The 22333-nt window shown below is 42.1% G+C and overlaps 1 protein-coding gene across 4 annotated transcripts in view; it reads right to left on the bottom strand.

Moving 5' to 3' along the window:
* The window catches only part of rbm19 (RNA binding motif protein 19), a 373516-nt gene extending 361447 nt beyond the window's left edge, over positions 1–12069 (bottom strand). For all 4 annotated transcript variants that reach the window (XM_070887715.1, XM_070887718.1, XM_070887717.1 and 1 more), the window contains exons 1-4: positions 11942–12069; positions 10188–10370; positions 4174–4302; positions 104–142 (exon numbers count right to left, since the gene is read on the bottom strand). In XM_070887715.1, the coding sequence (XP_070743816.1) occupies positions 104–142; positions 4174–4302; positions 10188–10370; positions 11942–11977 (387 nt within the window). In that variant the 5' untranslated portion in view covers positions 11978–12069. The remainder of the gene's footprint in view (positions 1–103; positions 143–4173; positions 4303–10187; positions 10371–11941) is intronic.
* Between the last annotated feature and the right edge of the window lie 10264 nt (positions 12070–22333).

The following is a 22333-nucleotide window of genomic DNA, read 5'->3' as shown; positions in this document are numbered from 1 at the left end:
AGAAACAATTAAGCCAAGTCACATTTCGAGCACGAATGTTGTATACAAGTTAATATGGATTGAGAATTAATGTATTCAAAGATAAATTCAAATTTCTACTCACATGTTCCAGCTCTTCAATTACAAGTTTCTTTTTTTTATCCTGTAATGGCAAATTTGGACGTTTTAAGTGTACTTTTCCTTATTGCACTTTTCAGCTAATTATCAAAGTCAAACCAGGAGTTAAAAGCCTGCGATCTAATTTTATTGGCTCTTAAACCAAAGGCATTATTTTTCTTTGAAACAGGGCAAACTAGAAATGACCTCCCTTGAAATATTGCAATACTCAGATTCTGCCACTAGATGTCATTAAAGCTCCTACACAGATGCAAAAACTAAGTACATGTGTTGGAACAATTTATTCCATCAGGTTCTTGACCAGTACACCCAGAAAATACTTCAACTCTGGTTATCCTACACTCAGTAAAATAAACTTGTACACTCGGGGCATACAAACAAAAGTTTAAACTTCTTGGTGATCCCAGCAATGTTCAACTATTTCACAAAATAATCCAATCATGGAAGATTTCCCATAGAACTATAGAAGCTTACAGCTTTGAAAGGGGCCATTCAGCTCATCATTGCTTTGTTAAAGCAATTCAAAACTAATCTGACCGCCTTACTCTCTCCCCGTAGCCTATATCTTCCTCTGTTTAAAATGTTCATACAATTTTCCCTCAAAAGATGCAATGGTGTTTACCTCAACGACTCCCTGTAGCGAAGTATGCCATGCTCCAACAACCCTCTGTATAGATTTTCCCACCAACATTTTTCCTCATTCTTTTTGTAATCATTTTAAATTGATGACCCCTCATCACAGACTCCCTCGCAAGAAGATTTCACTATTCATTCCATCAAAACACTTCATCATTTTAAAAACCTCTATTGAATCTTCTTTTAGCTTTCTCAGCTTTGATGGAAATAGTCCCATCATCTCAAGTCTCCCTTTTTATAACCATAGTTTTCAATCACGGTCATCATGCTGGTGAATCTATGCTATTTGCTCTCTATGGCTTTAATGGCCTTTTTATAATGGGTTCCCAAAACTGTACACATAACTCTAATTGTGGCCTAACCAATGTTTTGTCTAAATTCATCAGTACATCTTTACTCCTGAACATTTTGGGACAGATTTTGCTGAAAAAATAAGTGTGTGAGAACAACGAATGCAGTTATTAATGCGCAAACTGTACAGCAACTTGTAGCGAGGAAGAGGTACTCTGTGAATTGCAAATCGTCAAATATTGTTGCCGATTAGCACTGCTCCATCACTAACTTTGCGAAAATGGCATTTCACTTTTAATCTCGCATTGTTCACCAAGGTCCCAGATGCCCTTTTGCCTTTGCTGTGTCACTATCAGCTCACACTTCCAGCAACTGCGTTAATTTTTTTTTTTAAAACCTAAACGTTCACGAGCCAGTCTAACAGGGCATGCTGCAAGATGCCCCACACCAGCAACACCTGGGCCAATGTCTCTATTTATAGAACCCAAAATTCCACTGGACATTTTTTTTTAAATTGCTGATCTACCTACACTTACATTTTCAGGATATTGAAGGAAAATTTACAGGCGGATGCCTCCGACGTGCAAAAAAATTTATGAATTTACCTCGAGGTTATTAGATTCATGATCTTGGGCTTCTCCGGTTATCCGCAGGTGGTGGCCCACATATCCCAGAGGTGCATGCAGTTCGCAAGCGACCCTAGGATCACGTGGGTTTGCCCAACCAATAAAAGGGGATTCCATTTGTACGGAACTCCCATAACGTATGAATGGGGATGACTTAAAAAGTACACGAACACATGAAATAATTTTGTTTTAATTATATATTTAAAATTAATTAAAATTCCATTTAATTATTTTAAACAAAAATTTAATTTTTTGAATTTTAAAAATATCTTTTAACAGGGCGAAAAATAAACTTACCTTATTAGACAGGGTTTTTAAATGTATAAATGAGTGAGAAAATGTTATTTTTCTATTTTTTTAAACTTTTATAAAAGGCGGCCTTTTACCAGGCACAAGAATTTAAAGGGCATTCGCTGGGCAGAAGTTGGGCAAAATAGCCGAACTCTCCGCCCACAGAGGCCCATTTCTTTCAGATTAGTACGATCTGTCAAGAGGATTCTTGGCAGATTGCAAGTTCCGGGTTTCAGTGCATGTCTAAACCCGGTACTTGCGGGGCCCGCACAGGTGCCACAAGTTCAACCCCATTTTGTATTTGAACCCTGAAGCTTCTTTGGTCATTCACACCTTTGAGTGTCTTTCCGTTAAATTTATACTAGCATTCCTTGTTTTATCTTCGCCCAAAATGCACTCTCTTGCATATTCTAAATTAAATTACACTTGCGCGTCTACCCATCCATTATCATGCTGATGTCTTCATGAATTCTTTTACAGTGCTTCTCAATGTTTGACAAACCTACTTTTGTGTCATCAGCAAATTTTTGTATTATGGTCCACATATACTGGTTAATCCTTCCTTCCCTTCTTGTACAAGGATGTTACATCAACTACTCCAGTCCCATGGCACAATTTGTATATTTGAGGATTGAAAATCTGTGGACAGAACCTCTGCTATCTCCTCTCTGACTTTTCTCAATGTCTCATGGTGCATCCCCACGACATTAATAGTTTTCCAACATTTATTTTGAAAAACTAGGGTATAGTAGTTACTACAAACCCAAAATGTACCAAGTTTAAAAGATACATCTAGAGGAATATGCATCTTATCCAAGCTGGATTAGAACAATTTGTCTTTCAAAATTGGCTGCATTATTGAAAGATGAATAAGTAAAGCAAGTATAGCAGACATTAAACAGATGAGTAATACCCCTCAAAAATGAGAAATGATTACACACAATTTTGATACATGATACTATTTAGCAGTTCCAACAGAATTCAAGATTGATGCAGAACAAATTTAGAAAACAATTAAATTATAATTTCTGAATACACTGCTCTATAAACGATGCCTTCATTTCACCCTCTCCCTTATCTCTCTCCATCAATGTTTTAGTCCCATAAAAGAGGGCACATTACACCAAGGCCGCTAACAATGGCACGCAGGCCTGCTGGGTTATAGGTGCTTTTTTCAGTTTTAAAAGGATTTTTGCTACCATGCATGGTTAGGGTTTTGTAACACCACATAAAATAATTGTCATGTGGATCGTATCATTCTTCTGTATTTAGAGGTCAGTGGAACATTTACAGATACTGGAAACAAATCATAGAGAAATGCTATAGTCTACTTCTGAATACTGCAGACCACACAACTTACATAATGTGAAAATGCATAAAGTTCAAAAACGATATAAAATAACTGGTTTAAAAAAATTATAATAAATGTATCATTTTTTTCCAAAATGAAAGTAATTTATATCAAGAGGAATTCAGGAAAATAGCTAACCCATTATATAACCCTTTGAAATGAGACAAAATGAAAACTAGAATACAGCAAGACATTAATGTAAACCTAACTACTATTAGGAATTTAGCCAACTGGCATCACATACAGTCAGATGGAAAAGTTGAGAGTCGTTTTGATGTGGCAAATGATATAGTAAAGATCGCTCCCACTCCAGTTTTATCCCCCTCAGAATTTTAAGATTAAGAATTGTTTGGAAGGTTTCCATTCTTAACAATGGAATTCTCTATGTGAACAAGCTCGATCTCTCTTAAGCATATCTGTTTTATCCCCAGGTGTCTACAATGTAAAATATCAAGACCAAATCTTGGGATGATCCATCTTCTTTGCACTGTGCATGTGGAAGTCATAAAGCAAATCCAGTATAACTTTGCTTAAGAATGAAAGTAATTTCCTATTAAAGCAAAGCAGCCAAATATTCTAGTCTGAAACAAGTCTTACACTATTTGAAATGAGTTCATTGGTGATGGTCATTTCCTACTGGCAATCAATACAACCATATATACACCACACATATCCTCCTTTATGCTCAAAATGATGCATCGTGCAGTGGAATTGCATACTTATTGAGAACACAGTAATTTGTCACATCAAATGTTTCGAATGCTTTAAAGTTTATTAAAAACTTAGCAATAAATCAGTTTCTAGTTTTATATTTATTTAGATTTTACTGAGGATTGGACTTTTAAAAGAAATATCACTTACCTTCTTTCCCTCAATTTGACATTTTTGTTCTTTTGGCGTTTTTGGATTTTGCTCGGTTGCATTTTTCTTCGAGTGCTTGCTCCATGGTCTGGACAATCCTGGATCCCCAAATGATTTACAAAACTCCACCTATAATACACAGCATGTCTATCACATTAGCTCAAAGTTGCAGCAGTAAAACATTGTCTTCATACCTGCTGACAGCACATTTGAAACTTAGCAGAGACCACATTCCCACTGAAGTTACAAATGGCATGTGAAAAATTCTGTCAGAGTTCCTATCTGTTTGCTTCAAGAACACATTCCACAAGTATAATGCCTGCCCCCACCATGTGTGCATAACTAGACAGACAACCCCGTGTACCATATATGACGACAATGGGGCAATCAGTAAACAGAATTTATCTATGTACTCTTTTTTTTCTTAATTACATTTTAAATTAGTTTTTCCCCCCAATTTGCATAGAGGATACTATTAAAAGAAAAAACATTATAGTTTTTTTGTACTTAGCAGCTGCCTTAAAGAGGGAAGGGAATTGTAGGGTGAGTACTAATGTTCAAAGTTTGTATAGAAGGTAGGAGTGGTTTACTTGGGTTGGGAATTTCTGAGTGGCTCAGGCCAATTCGAAGTCACAGCAGGACATCCCCTTTGCCAGAATGATAAGCACAACTTGTGGGTCTCCACGTCAGCAAGGAAATGTAACTTTCTTTTATCATTCCAAATAATTTATGAGACTATCCTTTTTCTATAAAAGATAAAAAAAAAGGTAGAACAAAAACATGCTACAAGGCTTCCCTTGATTCTTAATGCATTAGAATTATGAACATGCAAAAAAAGAGGGACAGAAAAAGACCAGCTGGCCCATCCAGCCTATCCCATTCATGTTGCAGCTAAAGCCTCATGACTTTCAATGCTGCTCATCCAACCAGCAGCCTGTGATCTCCAGGGAGAAGGAAAAACACATTTCATTTTTTTTAGGGGAAACTGAATTCTGAGAAATTCCTTTCCAACCATCGAGGCAATCAATAACTGCGACCACAAGGTACATCACCAAACATCCCATCTACCTTTTGTGCACAGTGATATCTCCCTACTCCAGGAGCTCTTCTAACTCTCTTTTGGACATTTGCAGTGTATTTTTCACCAAAATAATGTACAGCAGCCTCTGTTTTACTAATATATGCAATTGAAAATACAATACATAGAATTAACAGCACAGAAACAGTCCATTCAGCCTGATTGGTCCATGCCGACATTCATGCTCCCACCCTACTTCACCTAATCCTATCAGCATATCCTTCTATTCCATTCACTCTCATGTACTTACCTAGCTTCCCCTTAAATGCATCTATACAATTCGTCTCACCTACTCCATATAGTAGCAATTTCCACACTATCTAGCTAAAGATGTTTCTATTGACTTCCTTACTGGATTTATTAGCGACTATCTTATATTTAATGAGGGTGCAGAGTCTAACTAGTGTCCCTCCTCCAGCCCTGGCTGAGATCAACTCATACCGCGCAAGCTGAGAATTGAAGCGAGGACCTTGCGCGTCTCTTTGGCTCTGCTACTCGCGGGATAAACACACTGAGCCACGGAGACTTCCCAGCTAAGTCACTTGACAACTTTCCAGATGGATTTTCTTTTCTTTCAATAACTAAGTAAATAAATCAGAATTAATCAAACCCAACAGTCACTCCAAAAGCAGAAGTAATAGGCACTGGAACTTGAGCTGAAATCTTGGGGGGGGGCCTTGGGCACCAAGAACACCGGGGCCCCTTCGCACAACCCAACCAACTTCAATAAAACCTACCCCAACGGAGAAGGCTGGGCTACTGCACTCCACTGTGGAGAGCATCTCTGAAAGATTAACTCAACTAAGGTGCTACCAGGTTTAAGTATGGGAACAAATAGCTATCCTTAATTAACTTTTCAGTGTACTGCTATTTTTAAAACTAATATAAATGATACAATGCAAATTACAGGGTATGAGCAAGTGGTCAAAGTTACCCATGACATCCTTTGCGTGCACAACTGCAACACATTCTCAGCCTCTGCGCTCATCAGTCTCCCTCTGCTATTCAACAAGCTCAACCATTCCAACATCCTCCACTACCTTTCTTGCGCTGTCCATCTTCATGGAACCGCTCATGTAATTCCACTCCGATAGGCTCAAAACAGCCACACATCTGCTGTGGCTCCTCTTCCCAACCACGCAGTCATCTGGAGTTCCCCAGAGAGTTACCTTTGCCCCTCCTCTTCATTTATATGCTGCTCCGCAGTGACATCATCGAAAAAAACCGCTACCGCCCAAGTTTGGTCACAGTGGTGACCCATAGGTGAGCAGAAAAAAAAACGCTCACGAGGAATCACCTGGAGCTGAGCAGAAGGTAAGAAACCCTTCAAAAAAAAAAGGAAGTTAAAGTTTTTTTTAAATTCTTTTACAGCGATTCAGTGGGAAAGGATCCCGAGAATGTTTTCCAATTTTTTATTTTATTTTAAAATATTGTGTGTTTCCCACACCCCCACCCCGCCCCCCGCAAGGCCCAACTTGCAGCCTCAGTCTAAATTAGACGGGGCTTGGGTTTTCCGCTGAGAATCGACATACAATGCCGATTTTTCCCACCGGGCAGATTTTTTTGATTAACTTTCCACCGGCCTTAATTTAATAATCTTATCGGTTTTTTGGGCGGTATATCGGCGGTGGTAGTTTTATCATCAAATTCCAGCCCATTGTTTTTGGCTCCCACCATAACCTCTTCTCCCTTGCCACTAACTGCATCCCTCTTCCCAGCAACTCACTCGAGTTGAATCAGATCTCAGGCTGTGCAAAACTTTGTATGAGCCAGAGTCGAACTGAAAACTGCATACCTATCCATTATGAAGACTGCTTACTTCCACCTTTGCATCTATACCGTACCACCATTGAAACCGTTATCCACGCTTTTGTTAGCTCTCGACTCAATGGGCTGTTAATTCATCAAAAACCGCCACCACCGGTTTGCCGGCCAAAAAAAAATCGCCATGACTCCGCTATGAATTCGCGGCAGAAAATTCATGAAAAAAATTGGGGGGGAAATCCTCCCGGCGGGAAAAATCAGAGTTGCGGCAGAAACTGCAATCCTCATCAACTTTAGTCCGAGGCCGATTCCCACTGTGAGTTGGGCCCAGGAAGGGAGGAAAACACAAAAAATATTTTTCAAAAAAACAAAAAAAAAACGGCAAACATTCACAAGACCCTTTTTCTTGTGAATCGCTGCACAAGAATTTAAAAATAAACTTTAACTTACCTTTTTTGCAGGGTTTCACACCTACCGCCGTTCCAAGGGCTGCTCCGATGGGTTTCTCCTTCGTGTTTTTTTTCGTCCCCTCTACGGGTCACTGCTATGACCAAACTCGGGCGGAAGCGGTTTTGAGTGTTGCACGCCAGCGGTCTGCTCCCCAGCGGTATTTCAAAACTGCCGGCGGAAGACTTCATTGAATTTCCCGCTGCACCGTTTCCCGCCCAAAAGACAGACCGCTGGAAAACACGGCGGAAGGCAGATGAATTTCCAGCCCAAAGTCCCCAATTTTCTGCTCATTAGTTTCCCGTCCATGCACCGATTTTAAAATCTTTGTCGCCCTCTTTAGTTCCCTCCACGGCCTCAGCATACTCTACCCTCTACGGGTCACTGCTGTGACCAAACTTGGGCGGAAGCGGTTTTGAGTGTTGCACGCCAGCGATCTTCTAATCATATGTCTTCTCCCACTTCCTTCAGTATTCTGAACTCTGATTTTCTGTACCCGCGTCCCACCATTGGTAGTAAAGCCTTGGCCTCCTGATCCTACAAACTGTTACTCCCTTTTCTTTTAACTCCCCTCCCCCCTGCCTCTTTACTGCTGTCTGCCATTAAAATATGTTATTGACCAAACTTTTGGTCATCTCTCCTAGTTTTTCAACTATGAATCATGTTCAAAACTTGTATCTTGCACTAGTTGATTTATTGTCTTTGATGTTGAGAAACTACTCTGTAATAATTATTAGTACTTCTTAGACGGTCCCTCATATCCAGGGTGACTTGCTTCCATACCAAAAAGAGGATGAGTTCACAGGTGTTACAATGAGGGACCTGATATTCCAGATCCCGAACTGCATATTGAAGGGTGGAAGATGCCTGTGTGTGGATTTTTTTTAAACATGTGGTGGCCGTTGCACACCAGCCACCACACGCGCTTGACAGAGCTATGTCTTGGTCCAGTGGCAAGGATTACCCAAGATGACTGGAGACCAGCTCTGCTGCACGGACCTAGTGCGCACACATCACAATGTGGGCTGGCCCGTGTTGCCCTTGGGCCCTCGCCTCTCCTAAGCCCCAAACTCACGCCTCTCTTGGGCCCTGATCATGTCGCTCTACAATCTCTCGCCGCTCCTTCGCCCTGACCTTGCCGCTCCTCTGCTGCAGTATCTGCCTATGCTCCAATCAGCAGGATTATGGCAACGTCCAATCCAGTCGCCCTCCTCAACCGGCTCGCGCTGTACCCTGCCTCTATGCCGCTCCTTTTAAGGCCCAAACCTGCCACTGGTGTTTCCTTGCAGGTCGCGGCCACGCAATGGATAGCCAGCTACATTAATACAAATACAAAGTCCTGTCATTGATTGCAGACCTGTAGTTAAAGTTGCCCCGAATAGATTGCGGGGTCGTTTAATTACATGTTTCGTTGTTTTTCTCTGATGCCATGTCGGTTAGTAAACAGCTTGACTGACTTCGTATTCATAATTGAAGCAGAGCAGATAACATAACCAAATTCCCAGCATGCAATGGTGGAAATCATTTTGAGGATGGCACCTTTTAAAATACCTTTTTTTAAGCCAAGTCATGTAGTGAGTAACTATGGACAAAATGCACCATTGTTATCACAATGGTACATAAATGCAAGTTGTTGTATGAATATGTTATTACAGATGAAGGGGATCAACACAACAAAATCAGACTTGAGGGAAAAATAAATTGTGTTTTAAGCTGTGAAAATTATTCAATAGTAAACAATAATTCTCAGCATGTAAATGAATTTTGAAGAAAAATAAGTCAAACCAAGTAACACACCAACTACAAAGTAGTAAATATATTACAAAATGCAGGCCAACTGTAGTGAGAAAAATGCTGAGATCTGTTGTCACTTTGTTGGTATTTATCAGGTATGTTTCTGTAATAGTTTGTGAATATCCACTTCCACAGAGGTGTACCAGTATCTTCAGCAACACTGCGCCTTCGTCAAGGATTGAGAGGCCATATAAAATATCAAACCAGCAAAACTACAATACCTAACAGATCATTTTTAATGGTAGAATATATAAGAACATAAGAAATAGGAACAGGAGCAGGCCATTTGGCCCCTCGAGCCTGCTCCACCATTTAATAAGATCATGGCTGATCTGATCATGGACTCAGTTCCATTTCCCTGCCCACTCCCCATAACCCTTTATTGCTCAAAAATCTGTTTATCTCCGCTTTAAATATATTCAATGACCCAGCCTCCACAGCTCTCTGGGGCAGAGAATTCCAGATTTACAATCTTCTGCAAGAAGAAATTCCTCCTCATCTCAGTTTTGAATGGGCGGCCCCTTATTCTAAGACTATGTCCTCTAGTTTTAGTTTCCTCGAGTGGAAATATCTTCTCTGCATCTACCTTGTCGAGCCCCCTCTTTATCTTATCTGTTTCAATAAGATCACTTCTCATTCTTCTGAACTCCAATGAGTATACTCATCTCCGGAATCAACCTAGTGAACCTTGTCTGAACAGCCTCCAATGCAAGTATATCCTTCCTTAAATAAAGAGACTAAAACTGTATGGAGTACTCTCGATATGGCATCACCAATACGCTGTACAGTTGTAGCAGGACATATCTGCTTTTATACTCTACCCCCCTTGCAATAAAGGCCAACATTCCATTTGCCTTCCTGATTACTTGCTGCACCTACATACTAACATTTTGCATTTCATCCCTTAAAATAACTGCTCAATCATACTTACAGTAATTCTGGAAGTGTCAATGTAGCTCTTATTGAAGTGTTTTAAAGCAGTTTGCGCTTCCTCTTCTGTTTTGAAGCCAACAAATCCAAATTTTCGAAATTTTCCATCCTTGGTGAACTTTAATATACAGTCTGTTAATGTTCCAAAGGCACCAAATAAAGTTTTAAAACGTTCGTCTTTCATCTGGAAAATGGAAAAGTATACATAAACAACCAGAATTCAAGTTAAGGCGTACCCGTTAAGGCATACTGATACTCCAGTCAGACATTATTTTATACAGAAACCATACACAGTATTAAACAGGCACAATGTTTTGCTCAAGAACAATCTTGGGTATTAAAATATTAGTCCAGAATAGAAATAATGATCAGATTATTATATTACTATTGTTTATACATGAAACCACACTTTAGAAGCTTTTAGCAACCAGTGGAACAGGGATGTCGATGGGATTCTGCTCTGAAGTCCACAAAAACATAACCATGTCCAGCAATAGCTCCAAGAAAGAAATCAACAATAGAATATACAGATAAAAATTAATTATAAGATTGATTTCAATAAGTGTAGCAACATTTTTACACCAACGAGCTATGGCACAATATAGTAAAATGTTTGCTCACAGTCACAATTACCCATTGGGCAAGTTCTCGATCTTATTTGGCTCCCCACAAGCTTCACTCCAACTACAGACACCACCAATTTACACACGTTGTTGAGTTATAACATAACAACGGACTAGCAGCACTAGGGCCACACAGGAAGACGCACTTGTTCCTTCAACACAGCAAGTCGTGGAGAGCAAGCTTAGGGTGCTATAACATGGGAGTACAGCAGTTCTTAACTTCAAGAATTGTTTTAACTCTGCAAAGTACACACAGTATATTTAATTCCTTACAGTAGATCTAAAAATGTTTTTTCTTCAGTTTTAGAATACACTAAGATGTGCAAGAAATGTGAAATGATGTAATTTATATTCAACTCCATTAAAAAGACTTCCATTTAAAAACACCTTTCACAACCACCGGACATCCCAAAGCACTTTACAGCTAAGGGTAATTTTTTTTTTGAAACGTAGTCACTGTTGTAATGTAGGAAACACGGCAGCCAATTTGCGCACAGCAAGCTCCCACAAACAGCAATGTGATGACGACCAGATAATTCGTTTTAGTGATGTTGATTGAGGGATAAATATTGACCAGGGCACTGGGGAGAACCCCCCCCTGCTTGAAATAGGGCCACGAGAGCTTTTACGTCTACCCAAGGGGGAAGACGGGGCCTCGGTTTAACATCAACATGACAAAAACAGTTTATCTGGTCATTATCACATTGCTATGTGTGGGAGCTTGCTGTGCGCAACTTGGTTGCCACATTTCCCACATTGCAACAGTGACTACACTCCAAAAGTACTTCATTGGCTTTAAAGCGCTTCGAGACGTCCGGTGGGTGTGAAAGGAGCTATATAAATGCAAGTCTTTCTCTCCTCATCCTAAAGACGGCACCTCCGACAGTGCAGCACTCCCTCCGCACTGGCGTGTCAGCCGAGATTTTTGTGCGCATGTGTCTGGAATGGGACTTGAAGCCACAACCTTCTGCCACTGGCTGACACTGAGCTGTAAAACCTGCAGGGCTGGGCAGCTGGGCTCGGACCCTCCGTGATCCTGCTCTCAGTGTTTGCCCATCGCCCGGCAGACCACCTGCTGCAAGTCCCCATCACTGCGCTCCCCCGGCCCGAGCCCGCGGCTGGCATGACCTACCCCGCTTGGGAGGTTTTTCACAATGAGCCGGGACATGGCGCTCGCCGCGTCTCCAGCCTCTCGCCAACGGTCCAAAAGCGCCGCGAGCCGCCACCGGCCAGTCTCTGCGCACGCGAGTTCCGCCTCCCACAACCCCCCGCGGGTGGCCGTACGGCAAGCTGCGAAGGGCAGTGCCGCGCAGCGCCGTACCAACCTCACTTCAAAATGTCCTCTCAGCAGTCTTTGGCAATGTCTCTTCAGGCCAGAATATTAGCCTGCATTTCAGTCGTGCCCCTGCTGACTAGATCCTCTGCACGCTATAAGCATTCATCAAATTAAATCAAGGCATATCACTAACTTCCACTTGTAAACCCCACTCTACAAAAAGGTTATGCTTCATAAAAAGCAAAAAAATTCTTAAAATTTCCTCCAATTCATTCAATCGTGAATAGCTCATAAAATGATTACGTTCTTGTACTATTCAATTTTAGAGTACAACTGCAGAAAACTAAGAACCATGCAACAATTATTCTGATCAAAATGAATTTTTACACTGCACACAAGGTACTGTATGCGGATGCTTTTAAACTCCTAATAGAATATCCACTATATATGTAATATTTTCACAAGTCACATGCAATATGCAAGGGGGAGGGAGAGGATTAATTCCTCACTTGTATTCCATCCCCCTTGAGATAAAAGCCATTCCATGAGCCATTTTGTATTACTTTTTATGCACTAGAATTTATTGATTTGTATACATGGACACCTGATTCTCTTTGCTTCTCCACAGCTCCTAGTCTCTCAACTTTGCAAGTTTTTTTTCAGAATCCTTTTTTGCACCTCTTACTACTTTCTTTGTGTCGTTTTGTTGCTTTTTATAGTTATCCCAGTCTGATAGCTTGGTACTGTCTCTTACCTCATTTGTTGACCATGGTTGTTTAACTACACAAGTGGAGCTTTTGCCTCTTAAGTATATGTATTGGTTTTGTCTCTTACCAAAAACTTTTTGAACACTTCCCCCTATTGCAGGTTAACCCATTAACATACTTTCATTTAAAACCTTGGCTTGTGATTCTCCCTTCTCCTTTTCAAACCTGTTAATAAATGGTCATCATTTGCAAAATGTTCCCTTACCGTCAGATTGGTAACTAATTCTGCTTTGTTACTCATCACTAAATCTAATATGGCCTGTTCCCTTGTTGATTCTAAAACATACTGTTCTAGAAAACTGTCCCACATATGTTCAAGAAATTAATTGCCTTTACTGCTTGAGCTGTTATGCTTCTCCCTGTCTAAATAAAAATTTAAATCTCCAATCATAACCCCATTGTCTTTGCTACATGCTTCACTGATCTCTGGGTATTTTCACCCACTACATCACCACTATCAGGAGGTCTGTAGGCAGCTCCTACTGGAGTCTTGCATCCTTTATTGTCCCTTAACTCTACCCATAGTGTTTCCACTGCCTGACTACTCTTACTGAGGGGAGAGATACAAGTTGAAGAGGGAAAAGGAGGCTGAATAGAAGCAGTGTGAAGGGGAGAGAAGAGTGGACAGGAGGGTGCATGCAAAAAAAGATACACCCAAAACAGTTCGTTTTTCCATGAGACACCTTCTAACACAATGATTCTTAGTGCTCAAATAAAATAAATGCAGGAAATTCAGAACCATCTACAAGAAAAACAACCCTTAGAGTAAAACTAATATTTTTTGTTTGTCCAATGTGTAAATTATTTTATTGGGAACCCAAGAAATTGTTCCACTGTAGATCCATTTGGAAAGTACCAGCTTATTTGATCAGACAATGCTGCCCTACACACAGGCTAATTAGTAAATGTTAAGTGCGAGTAAATGTCAAGCGTCATTAATTTCTGGTAACAGACAAAACATTACTCTCGACAATTATTATGTCAATTTGTTCATGTTATTTCCAGTTTCTATGGTAACTTATCTATCCTTGCAAATAAGTATTGAATGTCCACATAATGGAGAATTGTGTGTATTACCTGCATAAAATGAAACAAGGTTAAGTTTAAATATTACATTTGTACACATTCACAGAATTCCTTGTTTTCCATAAGATTACTATTTCAATGGCCATAATGTAATATGTTTTAATAGATTATCAGTTATGAATTGCAAAAAGAAAGAAAATAAGCTGTTTTCTGGTGTAGACAGGATCAGGGTCAAAATTCAGTGCAGCCAGAAAGCTGGTGGTGTTAAGGCCTTTTTCCCCCTATTAGTGCCGCAAAGTTTGTGGTGGCCGTGATATATTCACAGAGCACAAGCACACACAGCTTCCTACATGGCAGGCAGCTCTCTCGGAAGCCTCCGGAAATCTGCCTGGTTCTGTTTAATTATTAACTGTGCAATTGCACTACACAATACATCCACATCCACAGTGTGGAGCTACAAACATTACAAGCTTACAGACATTACACTTCTCCCTCCTTAATGAAGAAGTTATTATAACAAACATCATACATAACTTTCATGTTTATACATAACACAGGATATAAACTTATTTTTTTCCATATTTACAAATTTAATTTTACCACTTGTTTTCTGTTTTGAAGAGGATACCTTTGCTCTCGAACAGAACCTTCCAAACATGGTGTCGATTTCACACTCATTTGAGGCTCATCCTGAGGAACGTTTTCCTCCACGGAATTTCCTTGATTTTCACTTGAACTCACTCTAACTTCAGGCTCTTTGTTTTCCTGACTCGGACTCAGACTTTCATTCTGATTCTCTCCTGGATTTGTTTCCAGTACATTGGATTTATGATTTGCTACTGGTATATCAAAACTATCTGATGAGTCAGAAATAATTGAATCATTCCCACCTTCAACTCCTTCCATGTCTGTAGGTAAAATATGATCAATATGAACAAACCTAACCTGTCCATTATCAAACATCTTTACCAAATATGTGCGAGGACCACATATCTTCACCACTCTTCCTGGTAACCACTTGAACCATTTATGGTGATGGTTCTTCACTCTCACCTTCTGGTTTAATTTCACACTTCTCTCTTTTACTCTACCTCTATCATGATTCTCTTTCTGTCTTAATTGTGTCTCATCTACAGACTGTGCCAAATTTGGCTTGAACAACGAGAATCTGGTTCGTGGCTGACGTTTGAGAAACAACTCTGCTGGTGTTCTACCAGTAGTTGTTTGAGGAGTATTTCGATATGTAATCAAAAAATTAGCCAATTTGTGATCCAATGACAACTGTCGTTTCCTTGGATTTGGATCTAACATTTGTTTTATGAGGGCACGTTTTACAATTTGTACAGTGCGCTCTGCTACACCATTCGAAGCAGGATGGTATGGTGGAACCTTGGTATGTTTCACACCATTTTTGCTCGTGAATTGTGCAAATTCTTCTGAACGAAATTGTGGTCCATTATCCGAAACAATCTCTTCAGGGAGGCCAAATGAAGAAAATAATTTTCGTAAAATGTCCAATGTTTTACTTGTTGTTATTTTCCACATTGGAAACACCTCGACTCACTTCGAATGGCTATCAATCACAATGAACAATTGTTGTCCTTCTAACTCAGCAAAATCAATATGTAGCCTTTGCCACACCCTGGGAGGCCATTTCCATGGCTGTAATGGTACTCGTGGTGGTTGCTTGCTTACCGATTGACATGTCGTACACTGACTCATGATGTACTCTATATCTTTATCAAGACCTGGCCACCACAAATAACTGTGTGAAAAACTCTTGGTCAAGCACATTCACAGGTGCTGGTCATGGAGGTCTCCTTATAATTTGGACCTGAATTTATTTGTTATAACCACTCTTGCACCCCACATGATACAATCTTTATCGACTGATAAGTTATTCCTGCGAATGAAGAATGGATGTGTATCTTTGTCTGTTACCTGGTTTGGCCATCCATTTGCAATATACTCATACACCTTTGACTTCACTGGGTCACCTTTGGTTGCTCTACCAATCTCTTCAGCTGTGACTGGCAGTTCATCAATGTATGAAAAATAAAACACTTCTTCCCTATTGGGTGTAACTTGTGATGGGGAAAGCAATCTAGACATTGCATCTGCATTACTGTGATCAGCTGCTCGTCTGTATTCAATATCATATGTATATGCTGACAAAATCAAAGCCCATCTCTGCATTCGGGCTGCAGCTAATGTTGGAACTGGGAACTTTGCTTAGAGGATTGCTGTTAGGGGCTTATGGTTCGTAACGATAGTAAACTTACGACCATACAAGTATTTTTAAACTTCTTGACCCCAAAAATTAATGCCAAAGCTTCCCTTTCAATTTGCGCATAATTACTCTCACTGGCACTGAGAGTGCGTGAAGCAAATGCAATTGGTCTCTCCTCCCCACTACTTAATACATGAGAGATTACTGCCCCAACTCCATACAGAGAGGCATCACATGCTCGCTTAATCTCCTTAGATATATCATAGTGAACTAACATGGTGCTCTCTACCAATTTGCTTTTACACTCCTTAAATGCTGTATCACATTCTTTTGATCACTTCCAATGGACCTGTTTTTTCAAAAGTTCATTCAGTGGATGTAATACTGTAGCCAAATTTGGTCAGAACTTCCCAAAATAGTTCAAAAGACCCAAGAATGAACGAAGTTCAGTGACATTCCTGGGAGTGGGTGCATTTCTGATCGCATCCAATTTTTCCATGGTTGGATTTAAACCATCTTTTTCTACTCTGTACCCTAAGTACTCCACTGAGTTTTTAAATAACTCACACTTACGAGCAGACACTCGTACTCTGTGCTTCTCTAGCCGTTTGAGGACTTCATTCAATATGTTATTATGAATTTGCCTATTTGGTGCTGACATTAGTATGTCATCCAAATAACATACTACCCCTTCAATACCTTGCAAAATCTGGTTCATCACCCCTTGGAATATGACAGGGGCGGAAGACACTCCAAACGGTAGCCTATTAAATTGATATAGGCCTAGATGAGTATTTATAGTCAAACATGACTTGGACTCCTCATCTAGTTCAAGCTGTAGGTAGGCATTCGTAAGATCCAGTTTTGAGAAGATCTGACCACCTGTCAGTGTTGTGAACAAATCTTCTATATTCGGCAATGTATTGGGGACATTGCCCTCTCGAACCTGGTTTACGGTTACTTTATAATCACCACACAATCTTACCTTACCATCAGACTTAGGTACAACAACAATGGGTGTAGCCCAATTACATCGATCTATCTTACAAATAATGTTCTGAGTCTCTAGTCTTTTGAGTTCTTGCTCAACTTTCTCCTTGAGTGCATATGGTACGGAACGTGGCTTGTAGTAAACCGATCTAGCGTCCTTCTGTACCCTGACACTCGCCTTGTAGCCTTGGTTCGGACTGCCCGTTTCGCAGAACACCTTCGGATACTTCTTGATAACCTCATCCGTTGATGAAAATCTTGCTTCCACATAGAAAATCTTACTCCAATCCAGCTTCAGTGAGCTCAACCAATTTCTTCCCAGTAAGGCAGGTTTGTCTCCTCTCACTACTATTAGAGGCAAGTTCTGAAATTGATCTTTATATTTCACCAGTACGATGATATGACCTACCACAGGAATTTTCTCTCCCGAGTAGCCTCACATCTCTATCTTGGATTTCTCCAGTTGGAAATCACGCAATTTGTCGAGGTACAGTGACTCCGGTACTACACTCACAGATGCACCCGTGTCAATTTCCATTGGTATCTTGAATCCCACGACATCGATGTGGATTTTGATACTTTCTGAATCACTGTCCGTTAACCTCGTGCTCCTGATGACGTGTAACTCTAACATCTCCTCGTCCTGTTGTTGTTCTTCCATGCTATGTTGTCTCTTGGGGTTTCTACTCATAGCTTTGAACGCTGGACTCATAGCTTTTAAAGCTGGTTTACCCTTCAGCCTTCGCAAGATGCCCAGTCTTTCTGCAGAAGAAACTGCCTTCACGTATGGACAACTTTGAGCAATGTGTTGTCCCAGGCACCTATAGCACGACTTCGACGCTCTGTTAGAATTTCCAGTTTCTGAGACTTTGGGCCCCCACTCTCTTTTACTTTGAACCTGCAGGTGATTTACCTCGGTTGACTGACGACCGTAATTATTATTTAATTCTTGGGAATATTGTTCGGCCATGCCCATCGACCTCGCTGTCTGACAAGCAATCTCAAAAGTCAAGTTATCCATCGTCAATAACTTCCTTCTGATCGCATCATTTTTCACCCCACAAACAAAACGATCCTGTAATGTGCGGTTTTGAAAGTTTCCAAAATTACAGTGCATCGACAGCTTTTTTAATGCTACGATGTAATCTCTGATATTTAATCAGCCTTTTGATTCTGAATCCCGAAACGATAGCTTTCAGCAATTTATAACGGTTTTGGGTTATAGTGCTGCTCCAGCTTTGTTAAAATCTCTTTAAGCATTGTGTCCTTTGGCTCGTCAGGCACAAGCAGATTTACAAGGGTTTCGTACAACGCCGGATCCGCCTCCGATAAGAAGATCGCTTTCTTACGTTCCAACACAGCCCGGTTCTGGACTGCATTGTCTGGAACTTCGATTATGTTATTTGCAGTGAAATACATTTCTAGCCGATCCACATACGCTTTAAAACGTTCCCGGTCGTGTCTATATTCCCCCAAATGTCCGATTACACCTGCCATTTTAATCTCTAGCTGTTCACACCGTGTGCTGTATTTTACCTCAGATTTTGTAGCTTTTTTCCAAAGACAGAAACTTCCAAAGTCTCTCTGTCGGCTGGCTGAATCCTTCACCAACAAAATTTAAACTTTAAATCATCCGACAAAAATCCCATCTCGCCGCCAAATGTGATATATTCACAGAGCACAAGCAGCTACACAGCTTCCTACATGGCAGGCAGCTCCCTCGGAAGCCTCTGGAAATCTGTGCAATTGCAGTACACAATATGTCCACATCCATCGTGTGGTGCTACAAACATTACAAGCTTACCGACATTACAGTGGCCATTGGCTCCAAATTTAGCTTTTTGACCACAAAAACGTGTTCCAGTCTTATTAGCTCTGCAAAGCTGAAATTTGCAGTCTTAATTGGGGCGTTATTCCCACGGGAAATTCACCCTTGGGGTAATGTGGCAGCTGCCATTGCAGCATGGCACGGGGGAATGAACGTATAGGTGCTGTTTTGGAGAGGTTGGCCTCGGCTCTGTAAGAGTCGACAAGGCATCTAAGTGCTGTCATATCTGGTGCCTTTCAGACTGTGGCTGCTCGCATGTGATCTCAGGTCAATGCCCCCCGAGACCTCAGTGTTGCTTTCACGGCTGGGTCCGCCACGGGCCACGGGGGACCTTCTGGTGTGGTGCCACAGCACCGATCTGAGCTCCCTCAGATTGGTGGTGGTGGTATTGTACCACCCTTGGAGAGTTACTCAAGCTCCTCGGGCCAGGATACAGATGATGCGCTCCCTCCGGCTCGCAGCATTCCTGGCCCCAGACCTGTCACTCCGCCAATGCCACCACGCATAGCCTCGCCCGAGCCAAGCCAGACTGAACCGTCCCAGGAGGGGGATGACCAATCTCCAGCCGGCCCTTGCAGGCCCAAAGCTGCTCGAGGGCGTCCTAGAAGGACATCTGCAGCTTCCACACAGGGAAGGCAGCAACCTTCCCAGCAGACCCATGAGGCAACCACAGGGGAGACACTGAGGCAAAGTTGCAGGTTATGCATGCGTAAGAGGGGTTATAAGGAAATGCACCAGGGTGGTAAATGATGTTTATATGTTATTTTTCTGCACTGTTTAATGTTCTGGTAATTGTTTGTAGCTATATTATGTATTAAATCTTTATTTTTCGCACCTTTATCTGGGCTGTTGTATAATGTGAGGTGAGCATCATCATCATCATCATCATCATCATCATCATCATAGGCAGTCCCTCAGAGGCGAGGATGACTTGCTTCCATCCAAAAAGTGAGTTCTCAGATGGCTGTATAGTCCAATGCGGGACCTATAGTCTCTGTCACAGGTGGGGCAAATAGTGGTTGAAGGAAAGGGTGGGTGGGTAGCCTGGGTTGCTGCATGCTCCTTCCACTGTCAGCGCTTAGTTTCTGGTTGCTCTCGGCGATGAGACTCGAAGTGCTCAGTGCCCTCCCAGATGCTCTTCCTCCACTTTGGGCGGTCTTGGGCCAGGGACTCCCAGGTGTCGGTGGGGATGTTGCACTTTATTAAAGAGGCTTTGAGGGTGTCCTTGAAACTTTTCCTCTGCCCACCTGGGGCTCGCTTGCCGTGTTGAGGCTTCCGAGAAAAGCGTTTGCTTTGGGAGTCTCGTGTCAGGCATGCGGAAAATGTGGCCTGCCCCGCAGAGCTGATCAAGCGTGGTCAGTGCTTCGATGCTGGAGATGTTGGCCTGGGTGAGAACACTGATGTTGGTGCGTCTATCCTCCCAATGGATTTGCAGGATCTTGCGGAAGCAGCATTGGTGGTACTTCTCCAGTGCTTTGCGGTGTCTGCTGTATATAGTCCAAGTCTCTGAGCCATATAGGAGGCCGGGTATCACTACTGCTCTGTAGACCATAAGCTTGGTGCCAGATTTGAAGTCACAGTCTTCAAACACTCTCTTCCTCAGGTGACCAAAGGCTGCACTGGCACACTGAAGGTGGTGTTGGACCTCGTCATCGATGCCTGCCCTTGCTGACAGAAGGCTCCCAAGGTATGGGAAAATGGTCCACACTGTCCAAGGCCTCACCATGGATTTGGAGGGGCAGTATGGCAGGGTCAGGTTGGTAGAGGAACTTTGTCTTACGGATGATTAGTGTAAGGCCTATGCTTTCATATGCCTCGGTGAAGGTGTTGATGGCTTGAAATTTGGCCTCCGAGTGTGTGCAGACGCAAGCATTGTCTGCATACTGTAGTTCGAAGACAGAGGATGGGATGACCTTGGATCTAGCCTGGAGGCAGCGGAGGTGGAACAGATTCCCATTTGTTACCGCTCAGAATGCTGAGCTGGGGCAACGTTTCCAGTCTGAGCCCCTGGATCGAGATTTCAGTTTTCTCTCTGTGAATCTCGGGATCTCTATTTCTCTCTCTCTCTAGTTTTTTTCCTCCTTTTCTCTTTCTCTATTCCTATTTCTCTATTTCTCTCTCTCCCAATCAAATTTTCTTTTTCTATTCCTTTCCTCACTTCTATCTCTTTCTTCTTTCTCTTTTGCTCCCTTCCCTCTCTCTCTCTCACCCTCTCTCTTTCCCTCTCCCTCTCTCTCACCCTCTCTCTTTCCCACTTCCTCTCTCCCTCCTTCTCTCCCTCTCTTTCTCTCACTCTCTCACCCCCCCCCTCTTTCCCTCTTCCTCTCTCTCTCTCTCTCTCTCTCTCACCCTCTCTCTTTCCCCAACCGCTCTCCCTTTCTCTCTCCCTCCCCTTGAGTGGAGATTCTCTGCTGAACTCCTCCGGCCCATTGAAGAAGCTCCTGGACTTGTTGCTGGGCAATACGGAGCTGGCTCTGGGATGTCGCCCCGTCCGGAGCTCACTGATCTACCCCAGATGATCTCTTACTGGACTTCTCTGCTGCCAACTCAGCTGCTGCCGTGGAGCCAAACTGGCTCCGAGATCTGTGCCATTCTGCACCGGCTCTAAAAGCTGGCGGGGGCACCGTCAGCTGAAGGGCCGGCTTTTTCGCTGAAAATGGGGCCGGGGGCGGAGCGGTGCGCACTTTTAGTGCGTCGCTACTGCCGCAAGCCCCACACCACCATGAGAATCACTGCAAGGCCTCCCAGGCCGAATCTATGTCGGGGCGGCCAGTTGAGCCCAAAGCGGCGGCCTTTCGATTTTGACGAATGGCAGTAACGGTCCTTCCCAGCTGTATATAGCACCATCACTATTCTCAGCCAAAGTGGGGATGATTGGGTACTTCCCCTGTCAATCACACCGGGAGTGTCTGCGATTGATTTTATGCACGTCATTTATATTATGTAACTACCCTCCACTCACTGCCATTTGCTGGAGAAATAACCAAGCTGTTATCAGGAGTACTTGGTACAGTTTCGGTCAAGAGTTCCATTTGCTGCAGTTTATAGAGACTCTTTTTAAATCGACTCTGTAAATAGACTGCTATGTTTGCTATAAAATACACTGTTTGCTTTATGTCCTGCCATAAGTCCCATCCCACCTCCAAATCATTGGCTGACAAAGTGGTATCAATAGACACGCTGCACAATACCCAGAGTGCATTATGAGAGCAAGTTGTTACAAATAACAACTGTAAAGATGATGGGCCAGATTTTGGGGTCAGCAGCGAATGAACAGCACCACACTTGTACTTGCCCAAAGACTTTTTATGGCCTTTGCATTGGAAGATCCTGTCAGCCAACTAACAAAAAAGTGCCGTGCCCTCTACAGGGGATCTGGGACCTGGGTGAGCAGGGAAAGCAACAGT

Source organism: Pristiophorus japonicus, chromosome 8 (assembly GCF_044704955.1).
Source record: "Pristiophorus japonicus isolate sPriJap1 chromosome 8, sPriJap1.hap1, whole genome shotgun sequence".
In the NCBI taxonomy this organism is placed as follows: domain Eukaryota; kingdom Metazoa; phylum Chordata; class Chondrichthyes; family Pristiophoridae; genus Pristiophorus; species Pristiophorus japonicus.
This window is presented reverse-complemented; position numbering and strand designations above follow the sequence as displayed.